The 23,471-nt window shown below is 36.0% G+C and overlaps 1 protein-coding gene across 6 annotated transcripts in view; it reads right to left on the reverse strand.

Annotated features, from left to right (window-relative positions):
* Positions 1-23,471, reverse strand: part of LOC123685490 (apoptosis-stimulating of p53 protein 1) — a 262,820-nt gene that overhangs the window by 79,047 nt on the left and 160,302 nt on the right. The window contains exon 1 of one of the 6 annotated variants that reach the window (XM_045625204.1): positions 25-190. The exons of the other annotated variants lie outside the window; for them this stretch is intronic. Coding sequence (XP_045481160.1) covers positions 25-171 — 147 coding nt within the window. The 5' untranslated portion in view covers positions 172-190. Of the gene's footprint in view, positions 1-24; positions 191-23,471 lie in introns of those variants that run through there. 6 annotated transcript variants of the gene reach the window in all.

Here is a 23,471-nt window from a genome sequence, read left to right on the forward strand (position 1 = left end):
ATATTCCCAACCATTTTCACTTACCGCTTTGGTACCAGACCATTGCAGTATCCTTCTGAGAGAAGCACCTTTGCTTATATCCAAGACAACTTTATAATCACCGCTTTCGTGATCACCTTTTTCACACACAATCGATTCACTATCAGATTCTTTCATTGTTACTTCTAACATAACTCAAATGGTCAATGGAAGTCCAGATGGCTATGAAGACTCAAAATATTTCTTAAACTTGCGTGTTTTGATGAATTTAGTCAAACTCTGTGAGGTCTAAATAGAATAACGTCCTACAATGATTGGAAATTCGATTTAAAAATTAATTAAGAAAGAATATCGTATAGATATAACTTTAACAGAAATAGTGGATTTATGGTTGTCACCTACTGACAACGTTTCTTATATTTGAAGGTGAAAATTTTCGAAATACACTCAAACAAACATATCTCCCATTTATGTAGATACGGCTGATCTTTTAGATGCTTTACAGTAGTAATCAGCTTTACTATAGATATAGATGGAAAGTAGAAGTGAATCAATATTTACATTCACAAAATTTAAAACGAACTTTTCTCTTCCATTTCAAGGAATGTTTTTATTTATGGTGTTCCCAAATTGGAAGAACAAACGAAAATGGCAGATTCCTAGTATCATTCAAAGAACAAGTCCTTTAAATACGAGCCCGCAAACTCTTTGTTTTCGAGATACCTACAGTGTGTTGAAGTTTTCATCATGTGATATGCTAATTTCGAATGTAAATCTACAGTGTAACATTTTTTCTGGCACAGTGCCCATTTCTTTTCTCCAGGAATTTTTTTGGTGGACTATTGGTAGTTAAGAAAAGCTTAAAAAGAAACTTCGATCCAGTATTACACTCTTTGGTTTCTTGTAGTTTTATCGTAGGACTACAGGTAACACGCTATATCTCGAAAACAAAGCGTGTGAGGGTCTATGTTCATGGCACTTTTCTCCTTAAAATTATCCAAGGAATCTTTCACTTTCGTTTGTTCCTCCAACTTAGGAACTACTAGTATAATTACTCAATAGAAATATGATTGAAATAATTATGAAGTAAATAATAAGACGTGTTCATTTTTCTCTCCAACTTTCCAAGATAAACATTGTAAGTTATTTCTTCATTCAACAAATCTCTAGCACCCTATATCCATCAAGCGGTCAAAGCCATCAAGACCTCCATAAATGACACCATTGATTTCTTTCCTTATAAAACAAACACTACGTATCGGTCACTGATTCCTCACATGCACTTAGACGTAACAACAACTCCTTCACAACACAACAAACCCTTTGTTACACATCCATATTATCGAAACACAGAAAAGCGCATTCTGGCTTACGTTCAGCGTGAACGTCGATCACAGAGTAACCCGATTGAAAGAAATATGCACAGACTCAGCTATTTGAAACGTGCAAGTTTTGCACCAACTGAAAACCAGACGGTAGGTGAGTAATTATTTTGGATTCGGATTCTGGACAAGCATATACGTATATTTAGCCGCCGTTACGCAGCCACGTGACCTATCATCATCTGACGGGAGAAATGGGATACTTCGGGATAGAGGCGGCGAGGTGACATCACAAGAAAGAGTGTAATTCGAAACGCGGTTATTCCCGAGTTCTTCTTTGTAATCGGAATTGGGGGCTGTTTATATCCACTCGGAATCGGTTTCAAAAGAGTGATGTCCTTTGTTATTATTTTTGGCTTTATCTCTGCCCGGAGTTGATTAGAGAGTCCTTCAGTTATGGGTGAAAGGGTGTTGTCTTAAACTTTATTTCAGGACTTTTAAAGTTTCTTCAAGGTTTGAAGCCAGAACTTCTTTTAGTTATGTACCAACTTCCAAATTCACTTTCATTTGGCTAAAATCAATGTGATTTCTCGATGTGGTGTAATCCATAACCTCAATTTATCATATTACCCCTGAACGGTACCTTTTTTTTGGCCAATCAAATAAATATGTTTTACGCATAAAAAAGATTCTGATCCCTTTCCTTCATGGAATACCTAATAATGGTTTATAATAATTTTTTCGAACTATTTCAAATCTACTCACGTCCTTGTGATATATAAATTGACATACCAAGATGATTGCCTGGTTTGACTCCAACTCACCTGAAACAAAACAAAAATTAATGAAATAATAGAGATCTAGTGTATTAAATTGTATGCAGTGCTGGCAAGTCAGTATCTTGGGATGGAATATATACGTGCATAGATGCATAGAGAATGTCGAATATCAAACGGAGATCGACTACTTTGTTTCCCCTTCCTTTCTACAAAGTCCAATTAGAAAGAAGATGAGAGTACTTCTCTTTATCTGTAGATCAGAATTCAGATGAACTAGACATAATAATTTCGAATACACCTGCTTGTAACAGGCCATTTGAAAAGTCCCCAATCTACCATACCAAAACATATTTTTTTTTGGGAAAATTCGATTTTATTATTTAACATAGTTGCCTTCGAGGGAGATACAGCAATTATAGCGATCTACCAACTTTTTGATACCAATTTTGTACTATTTGTCTTTTGCTTCAAAATAGGCCTCAGTTTCGGCGATTACTTCTTCATTGGCTCTTTCCAGCGAGCATTCTTTTGAGGTCTGAAAACAGGAAAAAAACGCTGGGGGCCAGATCTGGCGAATACGGTGAATGCAGAAGCAAATCGAAGCCCAATTCGTGCAATTTTGCCATTGTTTTCATTGATTTGTGACACGGCGCATTGTCTTGATGAAACAGCACATTTTTTTCTTCAAATGGAGCCGTTTTTTAACGATTTCATTCTTTAAACGATCCAATAACGCTATATAATAATCGCTGTTGATGGTCTGGTCCTTTTGAAGGCAATCAATGAATATTATAGCTTGCGCATCCCAGAATACTGATGCCATAACCTCATTCAAAATTATTTTGTGAACTTTTTTCATTTTTGCGTCGGTGACAGCCTCTTTTGGGCGTCCACTGCGTTCGTAGTCTTCGGTACTCATTTCACCACGTTTAAACTTAGCATACCAATCAATGATGATTGATTTTTCTGGTGCAGACTCCGGTAACTTTTCATCAAGACAAGATTTTGCTTCAGCTGTATTTTTTCCCTTCAAAAAGCAATATTTTATCCGCACATGAAATTCTTTTTTGTTCATCTTTTTTCAAATAACAAAAGTAGCTACACTCACAACGCAATATCTCACAAACTAATGGTCGGACTGCTGTCAAATTTTGACACGTATCGTTTGAAGGTTGGTACTAACTGAAAATCATATGGATTTAATACTAGCACCGCCATCTGTGCATCAAACCGGGGACTCTTCAATTGGCCTAATACTCCTCCCTCCTCAAAGCGATGTTGGAAAGGAAATTATTCAAATGACTGCATCTTTATTCAATAATGGAATTTCATCTCTATTCTTGGCATTGGATATCTACAATATCAAGACGTAACTTTGCCAATACTGTATGTAACTGAATTTAAAATGATGCTCTACAATTTGGAATGTACATAGAATTCGATATTCGAATAAAAAATATACTAGCACGCCTTGCAGAGGTTTTCTCGGAAACTATAAAGATGTTTCTGCATAAATTTCTACAGAAGCACCAGAATACGATTCAGCAATTGTTTTGAGCAACATATCAACATTTTTCAGTGTTTTTCACTCATATCTTCTCCCCTCGTACCATAACAACAAATCTGAAATAAGAATACTCCATCTTTTCTATCGCCTGGGGAGTCTTATCGATGAACTAACAAAAAAAAAACTTCATACATAACTTCACGCTGAAAAAGGAAATACAGTTAGGAGCCAATGATTGATCGTTTCTGTTTTCGAAGTAAACAAAAAGAATAGGTGTTCGGAATCGACAAGAGATGGCAGAAAGCATTATGCAAATCTAGTGTTATATCATCAGGGAATAAACTTACTATGATGAATTGAACAAAAAATAGAAAACACCGACGTCGAATCAGAAGATTTGACTGAATATTATCGTTTGTATAGCCAGAGAGGCTGCCAGAATCGAATTTGAAGACGAATGGGTCGAACCTTATCGTTTGAGACCATTCTTGACTCAAAATTCAAAAATTGTGACATAATGAGGAAATTAAAAGCTGAAAGTTCATGGAATCACCGTATATCCTTACTCCCTACTAAGTGTAACAGCCTAAGGCCCAGTTTCACCAAATGCTTCAATCTTGACTTGGCTTAGATCACGATTAATGTAATGTAGCGTTTCACCACACTCCAAAGCGCCATTTAATCGACCAATCGTGATTTAGCACTAATCGGCCATTTTTGAAGGATTATAACCTTTCAAGTTGAGATTAATAATTATTTGGAACTCTTGTCTATGTAATTATTTTTTCGGAAATTTCTAATTTTTGGGTCAATTTTATCAAAATATGACTATATGTATAGGCTCAATATTTCCCATTTAAAATACACGTAAACTTTGTTTTTGTGTTTTATGAAATTTATTGCAAAGAATAATTTATTGATATGTTTGATTGAAATATTATTTAAGAAGCAGTTAAACTTGTTAATAAAAATAAATAAGTTAATAAAATTACTTATATAGTTTTTTTTCCAGAATGTGTGGTTTTGTGAAATGGGATAATTTCTTTTTAACTTCTGCAAGTTTCCGACATTTCGAAGCACATCACTCGACATTTTCGGCAAAAATTAACTTTGTTTTTAGTTTACAAGATGACAAATGATTTGAAATGTTATGAGTTATGAATGAATGACACCTGACACCTACCGCCAATGGTGGTCATCACTGCTAATACGATACAGAACACTATATAACTTTTTGTTCACAACGTTGCCAAATGGTTTGACTATTTAATCGCGATTTGGTTAATCGCGATCATCTTCGGACGGGTTGATGCATGGTGAAACAGAAAACACTGTTAAGCCTGCTTTAGTAACAAGCGGAGTTTAATCAATCTGGGATCAAGTGCTGTTTGGTGAAACTGGGCCTAAGCATATAACAGTACATAATTCAGTCGCGTAACATAAATCCACCAGAACCTCAGAGAAGAGAATGAGCCTTGATTCGATGCCATTATCAGAATATCGTAGGTATGTTACGTTTCTGCAGGTATTTGGTGTGTCAGTTGAGTTCAATCATGAATTATTCTAATATAACCATTGACAAGCGTCTTATTTGACAGACAGGGAACATACATGTTCTATAGGCACTCGAACAAGACTGTTCAGGAGAATTCATATCACTATTAAACTGTAGAACATGCATAAACTTGAATAATGCAGTTGTTAGTAGGCAAATTCATGGAAGTGCAAGTACATTAAGGTATTGATGTATTGAGAGATGATTTATTGATGTATTCACGGTGAATGTAATTCAAGCAGAGGAGGAAACTGAATGTTACATTACCGGAAGAACTCGTAGATGTGGTTGCAATATTGTTTCCGTGTTTACCGGAGGTAGGAAGCTTTGTGATCACTTTTGGAAATAAAACAATTATTCCCTCAATATTGTAAGAGGGGTGAATTTTTTACTCCCTTGGGTGAAAAAGCATAGCTAATATTAATATTTACACTTATATTTTACTCAATGCTAATATTAAACAAAGATATTAGGGAAAATCAATGGAAAACTACCAGTGTTTTACTGAAAAATATTATTGAGTAAAAAACGTATTCAAAATTAGCATAGAACATTATGAGATCTTCAAATTTTAATATCTATACCAAATTTGAGTTGAATGTCTTGTCAAAAGAAGTTGCTATGAGAAAAAAGGTTGAAAAAACATACTTCAAACCCTGTTTCTCGAAAACAAAATGTTTGCAGCCCATGTTCAGAGGACTTTCTTTTCTTTTTTTACCTATAATTTTTGAAATAATGTACTGAGCGCCCAACTGGAAGCATCTTCGTGATCTATGTAGTCGAATCACTCAATGATATGATACAATATTCTCATGCAAAAACTTTTATTTTTTTTCAATTTTCTAGAGGTTAGGTATGGAAAATTTTACGAAAATTTTTCGACAAAAAATTTTTCAGGTGAGATCGATATTCGGCTGATCAGAGATCGTCAATTCTGGCACCGCTCACCGATTCTTCGTAAAGCTCACGGTTTTGGGGAAATTTGAACTCAACTGAAACTGATGTTATTTGCATCGATAAAATTTTTCAACTGAAAAAATATTGAGAAAAAAATATTAACAAAAATTAAATAGTAACATAATTGCACTGAATTCAGGGAAAGTTGCACGATACAGAATCCAACATATACAGGGAATAATTCATAATATCCTGATACAGTTTGAGTAACATGAAATACTCGTAATTAACAACCAAATACAGTAGATAGACATAATACCGATATTATCTAATCAAAACCCAATTAAGTAATATACAAGCGGTAATTGTAGTCGATTAACTATCCGCTACATTAGCCAAGTATTGCAATCGCATTAAATTTCGATATATTATTTCTGTCAGCCTTATCTGCACTTCGCTGCAACAAATTCCCTATGCAATAGAACACGCTGATAATGAAATTGAGATGGATGATTTTCTCGAAGAGGATCAGTTTTGATTTGTTAGATTTTTGAAGGAAAAAAGGAGTAATTAGGCACAATTGTCTAATTTTTGATGGTAGGTATTTTTCAGGGTTTCCAGAAAAACTTTTGTTGCTGGGACAGTCACAACAATGAAAATTGGAAGCTTCAAAAATTCGAGAGAACCACTGCCTTGGCCTAAGGAGCTTTTGAGCACTAACGAATTCCATCTTTGTTGTCTTGAGTCCATTGAGGAGTATTGACATAGACGTTATCTTTCACGTGGCCCAACAAAAAATGTCTACAGCTGTTAAATTACAAGATATCGAAGGCCAATTGTGGTCACCTCTTCTAGAAATAACACGACCATGTAACTTTTCCTGTATAAAAGCGATTGTTTCAGTGCTTGTTCAGCACGTAGCGCTGTCTTGTTAAAAATAAACGTTGTTCAAATCAATATCATAACTTCAGGACTCAAAATATTATCAATCCCATAGGGTGTTTTTTTTCGAGATATATAACTTTAACTTGGCATTACTGTTCAAGATGCAGACCGATTTAATAGCTGTCAAGTGATTTATTTTCAGTTTGGTTTGGCAATTTATGATGAATAGACTCACGCCTGAACAACGCTTGCAAATAGTGCAATTTTGTTTCGAAAATAATGGTTCTGTGCGGAATACGTATCGCGCACTACGTCCATTTTATTTTGTTTAGCGATGAATCGCACTTCTGGTTGAATGGCTACGTCAACAAACAGAACTGCCGCATTTGGAGTGAAGCTAATCCTCAAGTGTATGTCGAAACACCGTTACATCCAGAAAAACTGACTGTTTGATGCGCTTTATGGGCTGGTGGAATCATTGGTCAGTACTTCTTCAAAAACGATGATGGCCAGAACGTTACAGTCAATGGTGATCGGTATAGAGCCATGATTACTAACTTTTTCATTCCTGAATTGAACAACCATGATGTCCAGGAGCTGTGGTTCCAACAAGACGGCGCAACATGTCACACAGCTCGTGCCACGATCGATTTATTGAAAGACACGTTTGGTGGCCGCCTAATTTCACGGTTTGGAGCTGTGAATTGGCCTCCAAGATCTTGTGATTTAACACCGCTAGACTACTTTCTGTGGGGCTTTGTAAAGTCATTGGTCTATGCGGATAAGCCACAAACCCTTGGCCATTTGGAAGACAACTTTCACCGTGTTATTACCGATATACGGCCACAAATGTTGGAAAAAGTCATCGAAAATTGGACGTCCAGATTGGACTACATCCGAGCCAGCCGTGGCGGTCATATGCCAGAAAGCATATTCAAAATGTAATGCCACAAGATTATCTTGCGGATAAATAAAATTCATGTCAATCGAATAATCCATCGTTGTTTTATTGCTATTTAAAGTTCTATAGCTCTAAAAAAAACACGCTTCAATCACCAAGATCGATGAGGAATAGACAAATCTGGGTTTTCGTCAACACTATAGGCTACAGCAGCAATATTCTCAGTTGTTCAGAAGTGACGCACACGGTTTCGAATCTCTACAATCTACATCACTGACTTTTCCCAACAGCCAATACCTCCTAGACTACAGTTGTTTCTAGGAGGTATTGCAACAGCTCGAACTTTTCCATCAGTTTCACTATTGTCGTCCAAGACAGTGCTTCTCGAAGACCCTAAAGTGCTTTTCAGTTCTGTGAATTGTGACGCCAACATTTTCACAATGTTTGTAGTGAATTCACACAATTTCGAGGCTTTGTTGAACCGTATATCGTTCATTTTTAGTATTGGCGTAGTTTTTACTTGTCAAATGAAAAAGATGACAGATTCAAAAGTGACAGATGCCAAGAAATAGCGCTATGTTCGCGGAACTAGCTCTCTGCAAGAAAAAATTATGTTAACAACTCGAGCATGAAGCCGCGAGGGTCCATAACTCTCCTACCGCTCATTATGAAAACATCCTGCTCCTGCAAAAAATAGTTGCTTTATATTCTTGTTGCATGAATTTCTATTAGGTTACGAAGTGTAGAATAATATAGGCAACGTAAAATTCAGGAAATAACAATGCTTCCGGTACTTTCCATTAGCTGGAGATAAACCAAAAGCTGGAAGTTACTCTTAAAGTTGAATATTCAATTCATCTGAGCCATATTTCAAGTAATTTTAATATTAATCAAGGGTTGCAACACCACAAAAAGGGCCGTAAACTTTGAACTTCCAATTTAAGTATGAGTTTAATTATATTGATTCTGGTGAAATATTATATCATTATTGATTTTCTGAGGTAGGATACGTAATTAGAACTCCAGAATTATGCGCAGTGAACTTCAGTCCTTGGTTTTAGATATTCGAAACTTTTATCGGATTATATATATGTTCTTTTGAGAAAAATCAATACAAATTATTAATTTCAAACAATCAAGCATATGTGTCGATGAATCTCAGTATTAGCAGAGGAAATGTAACGGGGCATCATACATTTCAACGTATGATACAAGAGAACAGATAAAACCTCAGCAAAAACTCTGTCTCCCGTATCGATGTAGTGACTGGTTTGTGTAAACGTTCACAGAATAAGCTGACATAATTTATATCGAAGGACTTCCTCTTCAACCAAAACAAAATTTTCTTCATCCTCTCTTTTCGGTTGATGACTCTATAATTTCCAATTGGATCCTAAAACAAAAAAAAAAGAAGCAGAAAGGAGTACTAAATATTAGTTTTCATTATATCGATTTGAAGTTAACTACCCATTCTAAAAAAGAATCTGAAACTGAATGGATAGCTTGGAAACCACCATGAAATTTATAAATCGGACAATTATTCACCAAGTGGTCAATGGTTTCTTCTACACCACTGACCACACTCATAAAGTGGGCTATCAATAGAATGCCATTTGAAGAGGGTACTATTACAACGACCATGACCAGTTCTAAGTCGATTTAAAATACACCAAATTTTCCTAGGAAGATTGAAACCTAGAACTTTTTCTGAAGGATCAACGATAAGACTTTTGTTGAAGAAGTTAGAACAAGTCCATCCAGAACGCCAATTTCCTTGTCGCTTTCATTGGATTGAAGGAAGGTATTAGTCCATAAAGGTTTGCGTGATTTCAATCTAGCAGTTCTAGAATCTGGGAAATAGGATACAATCGGAAATTAGTTCTGGTAGAAATGAAATTTATCCCAAGATTTCTTGACTGCAACCTGTCTACGAATATGAGGCGGAACTATATGTGATAGCACCGGTTACCAATCTAAAGGTGTAGATCTAATAGTCCCACTAATAATTCTCATAGAAACGGATTTTCAAGCAAGGATGAATTCAATTTCTAAATTTTTATACTTGTGGAAGTTTTGTAAGGAATGGATATAGGTATCCTGCTAATAACTTATTCCAAAAGTTCTTCAGCAACAACGCTGACCCAAATATCGTAGTACGTTGATTAAGTTAATTAAAATGTTATGTATCGATTTTTTCACGTTGAAAATTATACTCCAAATACTTACCTAAACACGGGAAAGGAGGTATTGCATCTTTAATATTCATAAACTTGGGTCTCGTGTTTTCAATTTACGATAATTTAATGCAATTAAGTCATGAAAGGTTGATGTGGCTCAACTAGACTGTATCGTTATATTTTCGTCCTTCGAAATTTACATTTTACGTAGTTATCAGGTCATGAGATTTTAATCCAATTAAGGAAGGTGCATAAATGAGGTTTTTTCAAACCGATTCGAGTGGTGCTACAGAGATGTGCATAGGGCAGAGGCTCCTATAAAAAATCCAGCTGGAAAACGACAATTTTAATTTGGATGGGGGCATCTTGCTTTTGGATATTCGTGGAAGTTGCTACCTCGCTTAAGGGGAAATGATTTTCATAAAACTGGAAAGGACCCACAATTGAAAGACCAATTTACAAGATCTAAGTCCAGTAAATTACTATTTTATTGGACAGATATCAGCATTTATTATTATTATTATTCACTGAATCAGGGTCGTTGCGGCTCTGTTAGCTATCCGGGAACTGCGAGGACCTCGGAGAGGTTAACGAAACCGATGACATTCTTAGGAACCTTGGCTATTACTTCATGAGTATCCAGAACTGACTTTTCCATATGAGTGGTTCTTAGGCCAGTCAACACCAGGCATTTGCACACTATGTGTTCGGCTATTTCTACCTCCTTTCCACAGAGCCTGCAGATCTCATCTGCTGACCTACCCATGCGGTACAAAAGGTTTTTGCACCGACAGTATCCTAGGTCCCACCATTACCCGAAGTTCAGCTCGTGGTAGCTTTAGATATTTCTTGGTATAGGTCGGTGAAAGCGCCATAAATTTCAGATTGCTTCTTCAGAGGTTTTTTTTTATTGTCCCACTCCCATTGTTGAACCGCTTTCTTATATTGGTCTTTTCCAAGCCCACAGAAGGGCTCAAGACCAACAGGTGTTAACCTTGATGCGCTTTCGGCAAGTTCATCGGCTTAAGTGGATCATTTCAAAGAGATTCTTCGAAATTTTGACTCTGTGAGATCTGAGAAGTATCTGGATATTAGCAAGAATATTTCTTTTCAATGGATTCCTTACAGAGCATTGTCGTCTCAGGAAGCACCTTATGAGTATGGGTCTAGCAGAAAACGAAGAATGCAGATTCTACGGAGAGGAGGAAGAAACTCCGGATCACCAGGTGACGGAATGCCTCGCCAGCACTAGTCAACACAAAATCTGCTTTGGACAAGAAACTAGGAATGAGGAGGTCGCTTCCTTGAAGCTATCCCAGATACTTTGTCGCTTTTGTTGCTTCCCACCTTTCCATTTTAGCTCTTTTGTCTTTCGCTCTTAGCTACCTACTATCTAGTTCATCAACCCTTCTCGCCAATTTCCAGTTTCTAAATTTGCGAGTCCAGTATTACTTCATTTGCCCACTCATTAGCCTTCTGCATGTCTGTGTCATTTTTTCTTCCATCCTTCCTCAATTAAACCATTAGGTCTCCATATTTTTTTTCTATATTTTCTCTTGCTGTTTGTCTGAAATCAAATGTACAATGTTGTCTTATATGTGTAGCGTCCTCTTCCTCGTTTCTGTCACAACCACATTTTCCCGTTGTCTCCGTCAACTTGAACCTTTTCTTGTATGACTCCATGTTTCCATGACCCGTCATCAACTGCGATGCTTTGAAGTTGAGCTGTATTATCTCGTTGCCCACTTGTCTGCAGTGTTCGCACAGTTCTCTTCCTTTATTTCCATTATCCCAACTCCTCTGCCACCTCTCCGTTAACCTCCCATAATTTTCCGCCTTCATCTGCTGTCTCGTTTTATATATTGTATTGTCTGTTCTCTACATCTATCGTTCTTCTTTCTGTCGCCTGTCTTGCTAGTTCATGTGCTATTGCTTGCCCCAGATACTATAGCGTTCATTAGAACTCTCGAACAGGAGGGCAATCTGTAAACTACGATGACTAAAGGGAAACCAGCTCTGATGGGGGTACAACAGACCATATGGTCGCAGAGTAATGAAACCTTCCTCAAATCTAAATCTGATCTCGTTCAAATCAGAATTGATCAATAAACGTTACCAAAAACTTGAACTGCGAACTCTACTCGAATAACTCCAAAGGTATATAAATATTCATCAGACATAATGAACGAAAAGATTCCCCAAATTCAATCCCATGTCTAAGAGGCGAGCAGACTGTTTTCGAAGCCAGAATCAGCTGGTTCTGGTGGGAAATATCGATGATATTCCATTAGCTCCGCGAAGTTGAATTCCAACAAGAGCTGTTCGGCGTTTCTTCACGATTGGCCTGCAGCTATAGATATCGAAACGTGCCTACCATTCAAAAACGTCTTGAGAGGAAAAAGGGGCCGATGTTGATCCACACCGAGGAACATGAAATTCGGTGCAAATTGTCAGACTGGTATTTTATCTATAATTGGTTTTGTTATATAGGCGGCAACGCTATCTCTTCCACTCTTGTTCATTTCCCATAAAGCCAATTCCGATAATCTCGGGGAACATTAATTCATTAAATTATCGAACTTCGTCACCGATTCAGAGAGGCCGATGGGGTTGTAATTAAGATAGAAATGGGGACGTTTCACCCTTTATTACTATGATACCTGTATATTGGAGGTTACAAGCCCATCGGCTTGATTTTGGAGGCGTCTGACTGCTCACTATGCAAGTATTGTCAAGTTTCTTTGTCTTGTCAAGTAGAGAAGTTTAATTTTGAATCTATTGCTGTGTTGGTAGTTGTCAATTTGAAGCGGTTACTATTTTGTCCCCCAAAATGAACTATCAAATTTGACATGAAGCGCGCGGAAATGAAAACATATCAGTGATAAGATATTTCACTCAATTCGCGAGTTTCTCCACATAGAACGTACTTCTTATGTCTCATAGTGAATCAACGTTTCATATTAACTCAAAATATATTGAAATAAATACCTAAATAATGTTTTTTAAAGAACTATATAACTTTAAATTTCAATATAACAACGATGGATTATTCGATTGACATGAATTTTATTTATCCGCAAGATAATCTTGTGGCATTACATTTTAAATATGCTTTCTGGCATATGACCGCCACGGCTGGCTCGGATGTAGTCCAATCTGGACGTCCAATTTTCGATGTCTTTTTCCAACATTTGTGGCCGTATATCGGCAATAACACGGCGAATGTTGTCTTCCAAATGGTCAAGGGTTTGTGGCTTATCCGCATAGACCAATGACTTTACATAGCCCCACAGAAAGTAGTCTAGCGTTGTTAAATCACAAGATCTTGGAGGCCAATTCACAGGTCCAAACGTGAAATTAGGCGGTCACCAAACGTGTCTTTCAATAAATCGATTGTGGCACGAGCTGTGTGACATGTTGCGCCGTCTTGTTGGAACTACAGCTCCTGGATATCATGGTTGTTCAATTCAGGAATGAAAAATTTAGTAATCATGGCTCTTTAACGATCATCATTGACTGTAACGTTCTGGCCATCATCGTTTTTGAAGAAGTACGGACCAATGATTCCACCAGCCCATAAAGCGCACCAAACAGTCAGTTTTTGATGTAACGGTGTTTCGACATACACTTGAGGATTAGCTTCACTCCAAATGCGACAGTTTTGTTTGTTGACGACGTTGACGTAGCCATTCAACCAGAAGTGCGCTTCATCGCTAATGGACGTAGTGTGCGATACGTATTCCGCACAGAACCATTATTTTCGAAATAAAATAGCACTATTTGCAAGCGTTGTTCAGGCGTGAGTCTATTCATGATGAATTGCCAAACCAAACTGAGAGTAAATCACTTGACAGCTGTTACATCGGTCGCCATACTGAACAGTAATGCCAACTTAAAGTTATATACCTCGAAAAAAAATACCCGTTATATCAGAAATTCAGAAAACAAACTTCAAGCACGCCATACGACGTGAAAGAACCCATGACACTAGGAGAGCAAAAGTTGCCAAACCTTGGATTTCAGCAGGTAGATTCAGAAAATAATAAATATTCTGCTCATTATGAATTCGACAATTAGGAAGAATATCGGATTCCAAATATTCAAATTCGCATATTTAATTGAGAATCACTCAAATAAATATATTTCATTTAATGTAATATACATTTATAACGATATAGTAAAATTGTGGATTTGCAAATATATCACAATCCGACAACGTAATCTAACCATGTTGGGGACATGTAAAAATTACGAATATTTCCTCTGTCTACGTTTATTACTCTATAGTTCGCATTAAGGGCTTACATACAGTTAGAAGGCTTCAAAAAGACGGATTTTCAAGAATTTTTTTCGCGCAGACTATTCAATTTATTAATTTGAAAATTGGTGTACATATTATAATAACCTTATAATATATTAACATATTTTTTATTTGTCAAAATAATCTTCGCGAATGTTGCTATCGCCGATCTTAATAACCTGCCTCCTGTAGATCAGGCATCAAGGCTTTGGCGACGTAAAAGTCAAAATGAAGAATTCGCATGTATTAAATCAATCAATTCGTCTCGCTAAATTGCAAAATAGTTGACAGTTTTTAATGCATTAACATCATCGTCAAATATTTGAAATATTTCATATTCATCTTATTATTATCCTTTCACATCCATCTAAAGCAATCAGTGTTTATTATCATCAGTTCAAATAGACCACGTAAAGAATATTGTGAGTAAATTTTCATTCAAAGGATTTCATCATCTACTGAATTCCTCTCTTTTCAACCCTTCATCCCTGATACCTGAGACCAAGTAAAACCTTCCAGTTGAGAACTCACCAGCAACAGTTTCTTGGTCTATTTAATTCAAAATTTAAATTACAATAATTTTTCATTTCTATAAAAACCATTAGTGATGTAAATTCGATAGCGGATTTATAGTCATGTTTCGACATTTGACAAAAAAATATGGAACACTACACGCTTCAACAATGCAGTGAAATTGCTAAAATTAACTACGAAAAGAAATAGATGAGCTGAGCTGCTACTACACTGTGATACCTAGTTGAAAATATATTCCAGGCATTTTTTGTGGTGTATTTGATAAATATTTTCCACTCAGCTTTGTTGTCACGGGTGAATGGAATCCGTATGTACTCGAATATCCACATAAACAGGTGATTGAATTTCGCCACCAGAGAAAACCTTTTCAAATTCGAGGAAATTCCCTATTTATAGAATATAAGCTAAAGGATTTTTCTTATTTATTTACAAATTCCTCTTCGTTCGATATTTTACGTCGATGTAAACTCATATAACAAGATAACGTCGCCAATTTCACATCGAAGGAATAGAAGTAGGCTGCGTTCAGCGAATCGAGAAATGCCACGAATTTAATTCTCTTTGACGATCGTCCTGCTCTTTGGAAACGGTGGATTTGAGACATTTTCTATATCCGTGAAAATTGTTGGGTATAATAAGAACGTTTACCAACGGAAAATTCTGCAAGGTTATAGTTTGCGTCATAACTGAGTGTTTAGGGAATGGAGGACTCAAAAAATAAATTCAACATATTTCAAATAGTCGAAAAGTAGGATGACACTTTTAATTCATACAAGGTTTTCATAATATAGGTTTTTTTTTCGAGGTATATAACTTTAAGTTGACATTACTGTTCAAGATGACGACCGATTTAACAGCTGTCAAGTGATTTATTCTCAGTTTGGTTTGGCAATTCATCGTAAATAGACTCACGCCTGAACAACGCTTGCAAATAGTGCTATTGCATTTCGAAAATAATGGTTCTGTGCGGAATACGTATCGCGCTCTACGTCCATTTCATTTTGTTTAGCGATGAAGCGCACTTCTGGTTGAATGGCTACGTCAACAAACAAAACTGCTGCATTTGGAGTGGAGCTAATCCTCAAGTGTATGTCGAAACACCGTTACATCCAGAAAAACTGACTGTTTGGTGCGCTTTATGGGCTGGTGGAATCATTGGTCCGTACTTCCTCAAAAACGATGATGGCCAGAACGTTACAGTAAATGGTGATCGGTATAGAGCCATGATTACTAACTTTTTCATTCCTGAATTGAACAACCATGATGTTCAGGAGCTGTGGTTCCAACAAGACGGCGCAACATGTCACACAGCTCGTGCCACAATCGATTTATTGAAAGACACGTTTGGTGACCGCCTAATTTCACGTTTTGGAACTGTGAATTGGCCTCCAAGATCTTGTGATTTAACACCGCTAGACTACTTTCAGTGGGGCTATGTAAAGTCATTGGTCTATGCGGATAAGCCACAAACCCTTGACCATTTGGAAGACAACATTCGCCGTGTTATTGCCGATATACGGCTATAAATGTTGGAAAAAGTCATCGAAAGTTGGACGTCCAGATTGGACTACATCCGAGCCAGCCGTGGTTATATGCCAAAAATCATATTTAAAATGTAATGCCACAAGATTATCTTGCGGATAAATAAAATTCATGTCAATCAATTAATCCATCGTTGTTTTATCGCAATTTAAAGTTCTATAGCTCGAAAAAAAACACCCTTCACATACTTCGATCTTTTCTTATAATTTAGTTTTTCCGATAATTATAAGAAAACATATCAAGCAAACTGTAATTTTTTGACATCTTTTGACAAGTAAACAATACGTCACTACTGGAAATGAGACTATACACACTTCAACAAAACATTGAAATTGTTTCATTTTTGGGTTGTCGTGAAGCAACTTGCTGGCTGGCAATAAGGAAACTTGTAAAAAAATTTGAGCAGTTGAGACAGGATTAGGATGTGAAGGATCGAAACTGTGTGCGTCGCTCAAGAACAGCAGAGAATATTGCTGGTGTAGCCCGTAGTGTTGAGGAAATCTCAGGTTTGTCGGTTTCTCGTCTATCTTGGTAATTAATGTTTATTCATGACTGGAATTGGAAGATTTTAATGTGAGCGAGGTTCGTTTTCAACAAGACGGCGGAACATGCCACAGACGCGTCGAAACAATTACAATTTTGCAAGAAAAATTTTCTAGCCGTGTCATTTTTCGAAGAGGTTATCATAATTGGCCACCGAGATCTTTTGATTTAATACCTCTAGACTTTTTCTCTGGGGCCACGTGAATTGATTCATCATCAGTAATTAAAACCTTATCTAATAAAAATAATTCGAATTAAGATATATAGCAGCCTGTTCGGGGACCGAGCGCTCAAACAACCTTAAAATTCTTATGGAACTTTCAATGTCTTAACTTGAAAATATTTCACGTTTGCGCATGAGCAAAGAGCATTATACATCCGAATGGGCTTAAAATATCCAATTTTCATCAACATCGGATCAGTAGAACAAGATATACAATTCTCGTAGATTTCATCTTCAAGCATGCACAATTCGAGGTACTCCTTACTTGAAGAAGCTGAATTTTGTTTGGGCCAATCTATAGCCTAAACCATATAACCTTTAAAAATTTCAAACGAAAATCGAGGTGAGAAATACATAAATTCCAGTATTACAAGGATTTGCGGACACACAAATCGACAGACACTTAAGAAAATAATTGTTTTGGTCTGATCTAAAATGTATTCGAAAATTTTATTTCATTTAGAAATCGAAGATTCTTCAAACCGAAATTGATCATAATGCTCATATTTACTGATTATCAATCAAATAAAAACATTTCTAAATTGTCTAAATGTCAAAAATGTGTCGAAATTAAACTCACCTGATTCCATCAACAAGCTGCAAGAAAAATATTCGCTCTTGGAAATGCACAAATTTTCCTACTTCCAACCAAATATTCACAATCTAAGTATAAATCAAACATTTGTTATCATTTCCCGAACATCTGTTCCTATGCTAATAATCCAGGAACAAAGAATGAGATACACGATGCAGAAACTTATGTAAGAATCTGTTTATCATAGTCCCGTTGGAAATCCATTTTTTTTTTCCACCGTGCCGTGCCGCACAGGTGTTTGTTTACTTCGCCTTTGTTAAAATTTTGAGATCGAGAAAACTGTGCTTTCCTTGTCAGCGATTTTCGTGGCCATATTGTGATGATTGATTTGAAACTTGTGTTGTTATGCTGAATTGAAGAAGATTTGTAAGTATTACTGGTTTTTTTCTTGTAACTAGTGTGATAATTTGTTTTTATTATATTTTTCAGTTAGTCTAGTCTCTTATTTTTCACTTATCGAAGGAAAATTGCTTGGAAATGAAGATCATGGTACTTGGACATAGAATAGAGTTTTAGTATCAAGATGCAGAACATAATTGTGAATTATGCCGAACTTTGATCATCAAAGTTCAATAGTACCTATACATTCTGAGATTTGAATCGATTTGTTCATTATTTACATCAATGATCTATGTAGAAAATTGAAATGGTAGGTATTTATCGGATCAAATCGAAATATGTTAGAAAACTTATTTTGTTGACAGATTTCATATCTCTGCGCATCTTAAACAGACATCATTCTCTGTTGCAAGCAGCTTGTCTTTAGTTACTGTCAAATAGCTTCGATGATTTTGATTCGTCTCTTATTCCAACATTGAATTATCATTTCTTGATGAATAGGTAATGCTGATATTGAGTGATTGATTTTCGAATTTATATTTATAATTATTATTCATTTTTTCAGCAGTAAGTAATAGCTGATGGATATTTGCTACATTATGATGCTGGAGATGAAATCTTGTTTTGTCACTGAATTATTCGATTGTTACTTTTTGAGAGTATTAGAAAAAGACAAAGACTATGGTAAATACAATTCTAAAAAGGACATAATTATTGAAAGAGGAAGGCGAGGAAGGACCTGATAAGGTAAGACAATTTTTAAGGCTTCTAAAACTACTCTAGTAGTTAAAATCCTCAATAGTTTTAGACTATTGTGGGCCCTAAATTAGAAAATTGCTGACTCTTGAGTACTTGTGTATTGGGTGTCCCAAATACGTTGTCTAGTCAGAATCCCTATGAACTCGAGAAAAATGAATAGCACAGTTTGTAATATAGCTTAAAAACTAATTGCAATAAAAACAAATGATAACATCAATGGATTTAACCGAAAAAAATAGCGGTAGAATGGTTGTTTCATGTTGATAACACAAGTTATAAAGAAGTTATGAGAACTTTTCATTTCACGCCATTTTCTAATTTTCACTCACTTATAGCTTGAAAACAGTGGAATTCATGAGGTTGTGGTTTCCACAAAATTAATTCTATCGTAAATCGAGCTCGAAAATGAGCCATTTATATTTTCTAGCTCAAAGGCATTCTGAGTTGGAACATCCTCTACATTATATGACTGAAATCTTTCATAGACATCTTGAAACGGTTTTTTCGAAACATTTTCCTTCAACCTGTACTCTGAATTGATAGAATGCTGCTTCCCGTTCTCAAATATAGGTCTCTTAGATTGGTTACGGAATCACAGACTGGGATGCTACAAAGTCTCGAAAAGAATTCAATTTGAAAACTCAAAGTCACATATTCTTCATTTCCTAATATCAGGACCAGACGGAGATTCTCTATAGCACATTCCTATCTCCTTTTACCATTTCTCAATTTGTTGGAGAATCCAAATAGGTTTTCATAGGAAAATGCAAACATGAATATTGAAATCGTTCATGTATTAAAAAATGAGTTGAGGAGTGATTGCTGAGACTCTGTTATGTTCGAATTCGAGAGAATGTTCAAAAAATAAGGAAAACAATGAAGATAAGTCGGTAGCTTTTGAGCTCTGGTTCATTCATGCGTCCCATTCACTTTTACTTGGAATTACTATTGTTTATTGAGGGTGTTCCTTAATTTGAGGTACAAAGGAAAATGAGAGATTCCTCAGGCGATTTTAAGAAAAGAAAATCCTATAAACATGGACCCGCAAACACTTCGTTTTCGATATACAGGGTGTTTCTTGTGGGCATGATATTTTGTGATGATACCAGTTAATCGAATCTTCGCTACAGATTGAGTAAATAAGTTAGTAGGTACCAAAATTTATAAGTAATTTATTCATCACAGCTTACTAACTGAATCTTTATAATAATTTGGATTTTCCTGAGGTTTCCTACTAGGAATTGTTGCGATTTTTTTCTCGAAATCGGTATCAGTTACGATAAAACTTTAAGAGATCAAAAAATGTAGTACTGGACCAAAGTCCTTTTCAAATTTTTTTTCAAACCACCAGTGGTCCAGCAACAAAAAAGTTCTGGAGGAAAGAAGCGGGCAATGTTCCAGGAAAAATATCACCCTGCAGATTTGCATTCAAAATCAGCATAACAAATGATGAAAACTTCAAATTGGAATATATTTGCCAAATTCAAGTTGAATATCTTGTGAAAAGAAGGTGCTATGAGAAAAAATCAAACTTAAAGACCTTGTATCAGGAAAATAAGGCGTTTGCAGGCCCATGGTTATAGGACTGTTTTTTCTCAATATGATTCGAGGAATCTATTACTTTCATTTGCACCACCAATTCAGGAACAGCTGTATATATTAATGAAAAATAAGTCTTAAAGCACAACACCTCATTTCAATTGAAATAATAATAAGTAAACATTGGGATAAAATTACTTCTACAATAATATTTCAATACGAAGATATCAATAGGTACATATTTTCGAAATTCCTTATATGTACTACACCCATTGTCACTGTTCCTAATGGTTGTAATGAAAACACGGAAATAGAAACCGTTGTAATTGTAAATTGAAGGTGAGTTTAATGTATCGATATACACTTTATAAAATTTGTAACACACCCAGGAAGAAAACACCCATGTGTATAGCATAGCACACCTTCGAAATCTCAGACGTTGAGTCACAACAATATGAAAGTATGGTAACAACATGTAGATGATATCCCACATATATGGGATTAAATTGAGTCAATCACAAATGGGATTGTACTACACCAATCTTTTCCGATATACATACCTCCGATTTTTCGGAAGGACGAATATAAAGAAATCCTGAGGAGCTTGAAAAAAAAAATCTGCATTTTAAGGGCAAAAACCATGTAGAGGGTTTTCCGATTGGAATGAATGCAGAATGGTTATGATGTCAACACTGTGTATTATTTTTTGACATTTCTTATGTCATTTGTGCCGAAAACACCCGGTAACTATGTAAAGGTGATAGCTATGGAGTTGCGGTTATCGCCAATGAGTTTTTCGTGAAAATTGGCCCTCAAACACCACATCAGTTTTCGTCATATAGTATAAACGTAGATAGATGGAGTATACGTAATTTTTACATGTCCCCAACATGGTTAAATTACGTTGTCGGATTGTGATATATTTTCAAATCCACAATTTTACTATATCGTTATGAATGTATATTATATTGAATGAAATATATTTATTTGAGTGATTCCCGATTAAATATGCAAATTTGAATATTTCGAATTCGATATTTTTCCTAATTGTCGAATTTATAATAAGCAGAATAATAATTATTTTCTGTATCTACCAGCTGAAATCCAAGGTTTGGCAACTTTTGCTCTCCTAGTGTCATCGGTTGTTTCAAGTCGTTTGGCGCGCTTGAAGTTTGTTTTCTGAATTTCTGATATATTTAGGTATTTATTTCAATATATTTAGAGTTAATATGAAACGTTGATTCACTATGGGACATAAGAAGTGCGTTCTTTGTGGAGAAACTCGCGAATTGAGTGAAATATCGTATCACTGATATGTTTTCATGTCTACGCGCTTCATGTCAAATTTGATAGTTCAAGTTGGGGACAAAATTTGCTTACAGAAAATGACATAATATGCTCCCTCTATCTATGTTTATTACTCTGAGGTTTCCAATTTTGCCCACCCTGTAAAGACTTGAGCTGTACGATTGCTCGTAGATATCTCTATCGATCGATCCCAACAGCGCGTCAAACTGCCCTACAGAAAAACCGGAAGAGATAATTGTAACGCGAAATGTATAAAGGAACTTGGTAATGGCCGACTTCGTTTACATGCAAATGGCATCGACCCGCCCTAATGTCTGTGGTTCTAGTTCCATCGAGAGAACCTTATCCAAAGTCTCGAGAAAGTAATTCCATTCCAGATAGAACGGATAATACAATACGACGACCGATCCTACCCACGACAGGGCTCCAAGCTTAAAATGAAAGTCGTCAACGTTCGTTCTTCTATTCTATACATAATGCCGGTTGAAATTCATGGAGCGGCGCCAATATCAAGGCTGGATCGGTAGAAGAAGACCGCCGAAGTCCGTCCCATAGACGTTTCACTATTTTAGTTCGGGTAGCAAACGCCAGAGTAAAATTTGGCAGGTCGGTCGTTATCTTACTGTCATTTCTGTCGTTAATTATTAATATTGAAGATTGTGTTTTGGAATTATGTGACGTTAAATCGATGAATTGGGGAAGTTTTTTCCAAGGACAGAGTCGATGACGAATAAGGATAACTAGAGGGGCGGAAGACAAATCTCAGAAACCCAGATATTTTGCAATGTTACATGTGATTTTTCAACTGGTTGTATACATAGAGTAATAAACATAGATAGAGAGATTATACGCAATTTTTACATGTCCCCAACATGGTTAGATTACGTTGTCGAATTGTGATATATTTTTAAATCCACAGTTTTACTATATCCTTATGAATGTATATTATATTGGATGAAATATATTTATTTGTGTTTCTTGGTTAAATATGCAAATTTGAATATTTGGAATCCGATATTTTTCCTAATTGTCGAATTCATAATAAGTAGAATATTTATTATTTTCTGTATCTAACTGCTGAACTCCAAGATTTGACAACTTTTGCTCTCCTAGTGTCATAGGTTGTTTCACGTCGTTTGGCGCGCTTGTAGTTTGTTTTCTGAATTTCTTATACAGGGTGGCCATTTGAAAACGAAACAGACGAGATTACAGACGAAATAAAGTTTTTCGATAGAAATGCTCGGACAGGTCGATTTCTGTTTCGAGGGGGACAACTTAAGATGTAGGTAACGGACGCATAGCGCTTCAACCCTTGCTGCTACAACCCCCACCCCCAATTTTTGAATAGGGAAGATGGGGTGAGTGATACCTCAATTTAAAGATATTTTTATACTGATTTCAGCACAGTAATTGTTCTTCATTTTATGCATTAGTTCTCGAAATATTCATGCGTTAGTTAGTTAGGAAGGAAGCCACAGTCATGGTTGTTTTGAAGCTCAAAATGTCGAACACTACAAGTGCCATGAAAACACCACTTCATTTTCAAATACTTAGTTAAGAATATTTCGAGAACTAATGCATAAAATGAAAAAAAAATTACTGTGCTCTAATCAGTATAAAAATACCTTTCAAATGAGGTATCACTCACCCCATCTTCCCTATTCAAAATTTGGGGGTGAGGGTTGTAGTAGCAAGGGTAGAAGCGCTATGCGTCCGTAACCTACATCTTAAGTTGTCCCCCTCGAAACAGAAATCGACCTGTCCGAGCATTTCTATCGAAAAACTTT

The sequence above is a fragment of the Harmonia axyridis genome, chromosome 7, assembly GCF_914767665.1.
Source record: "Harmonia axyridis chromosome 7, icHarAxyr1.1, whole genome shotgun sequence".
Classification (NCBI taxonomy): Eukaryota; Metazoa; Arthropoda; class Insecta; order Coleoptera; family Coccinellidae; genus Harmonia; species Harmonia axyridis.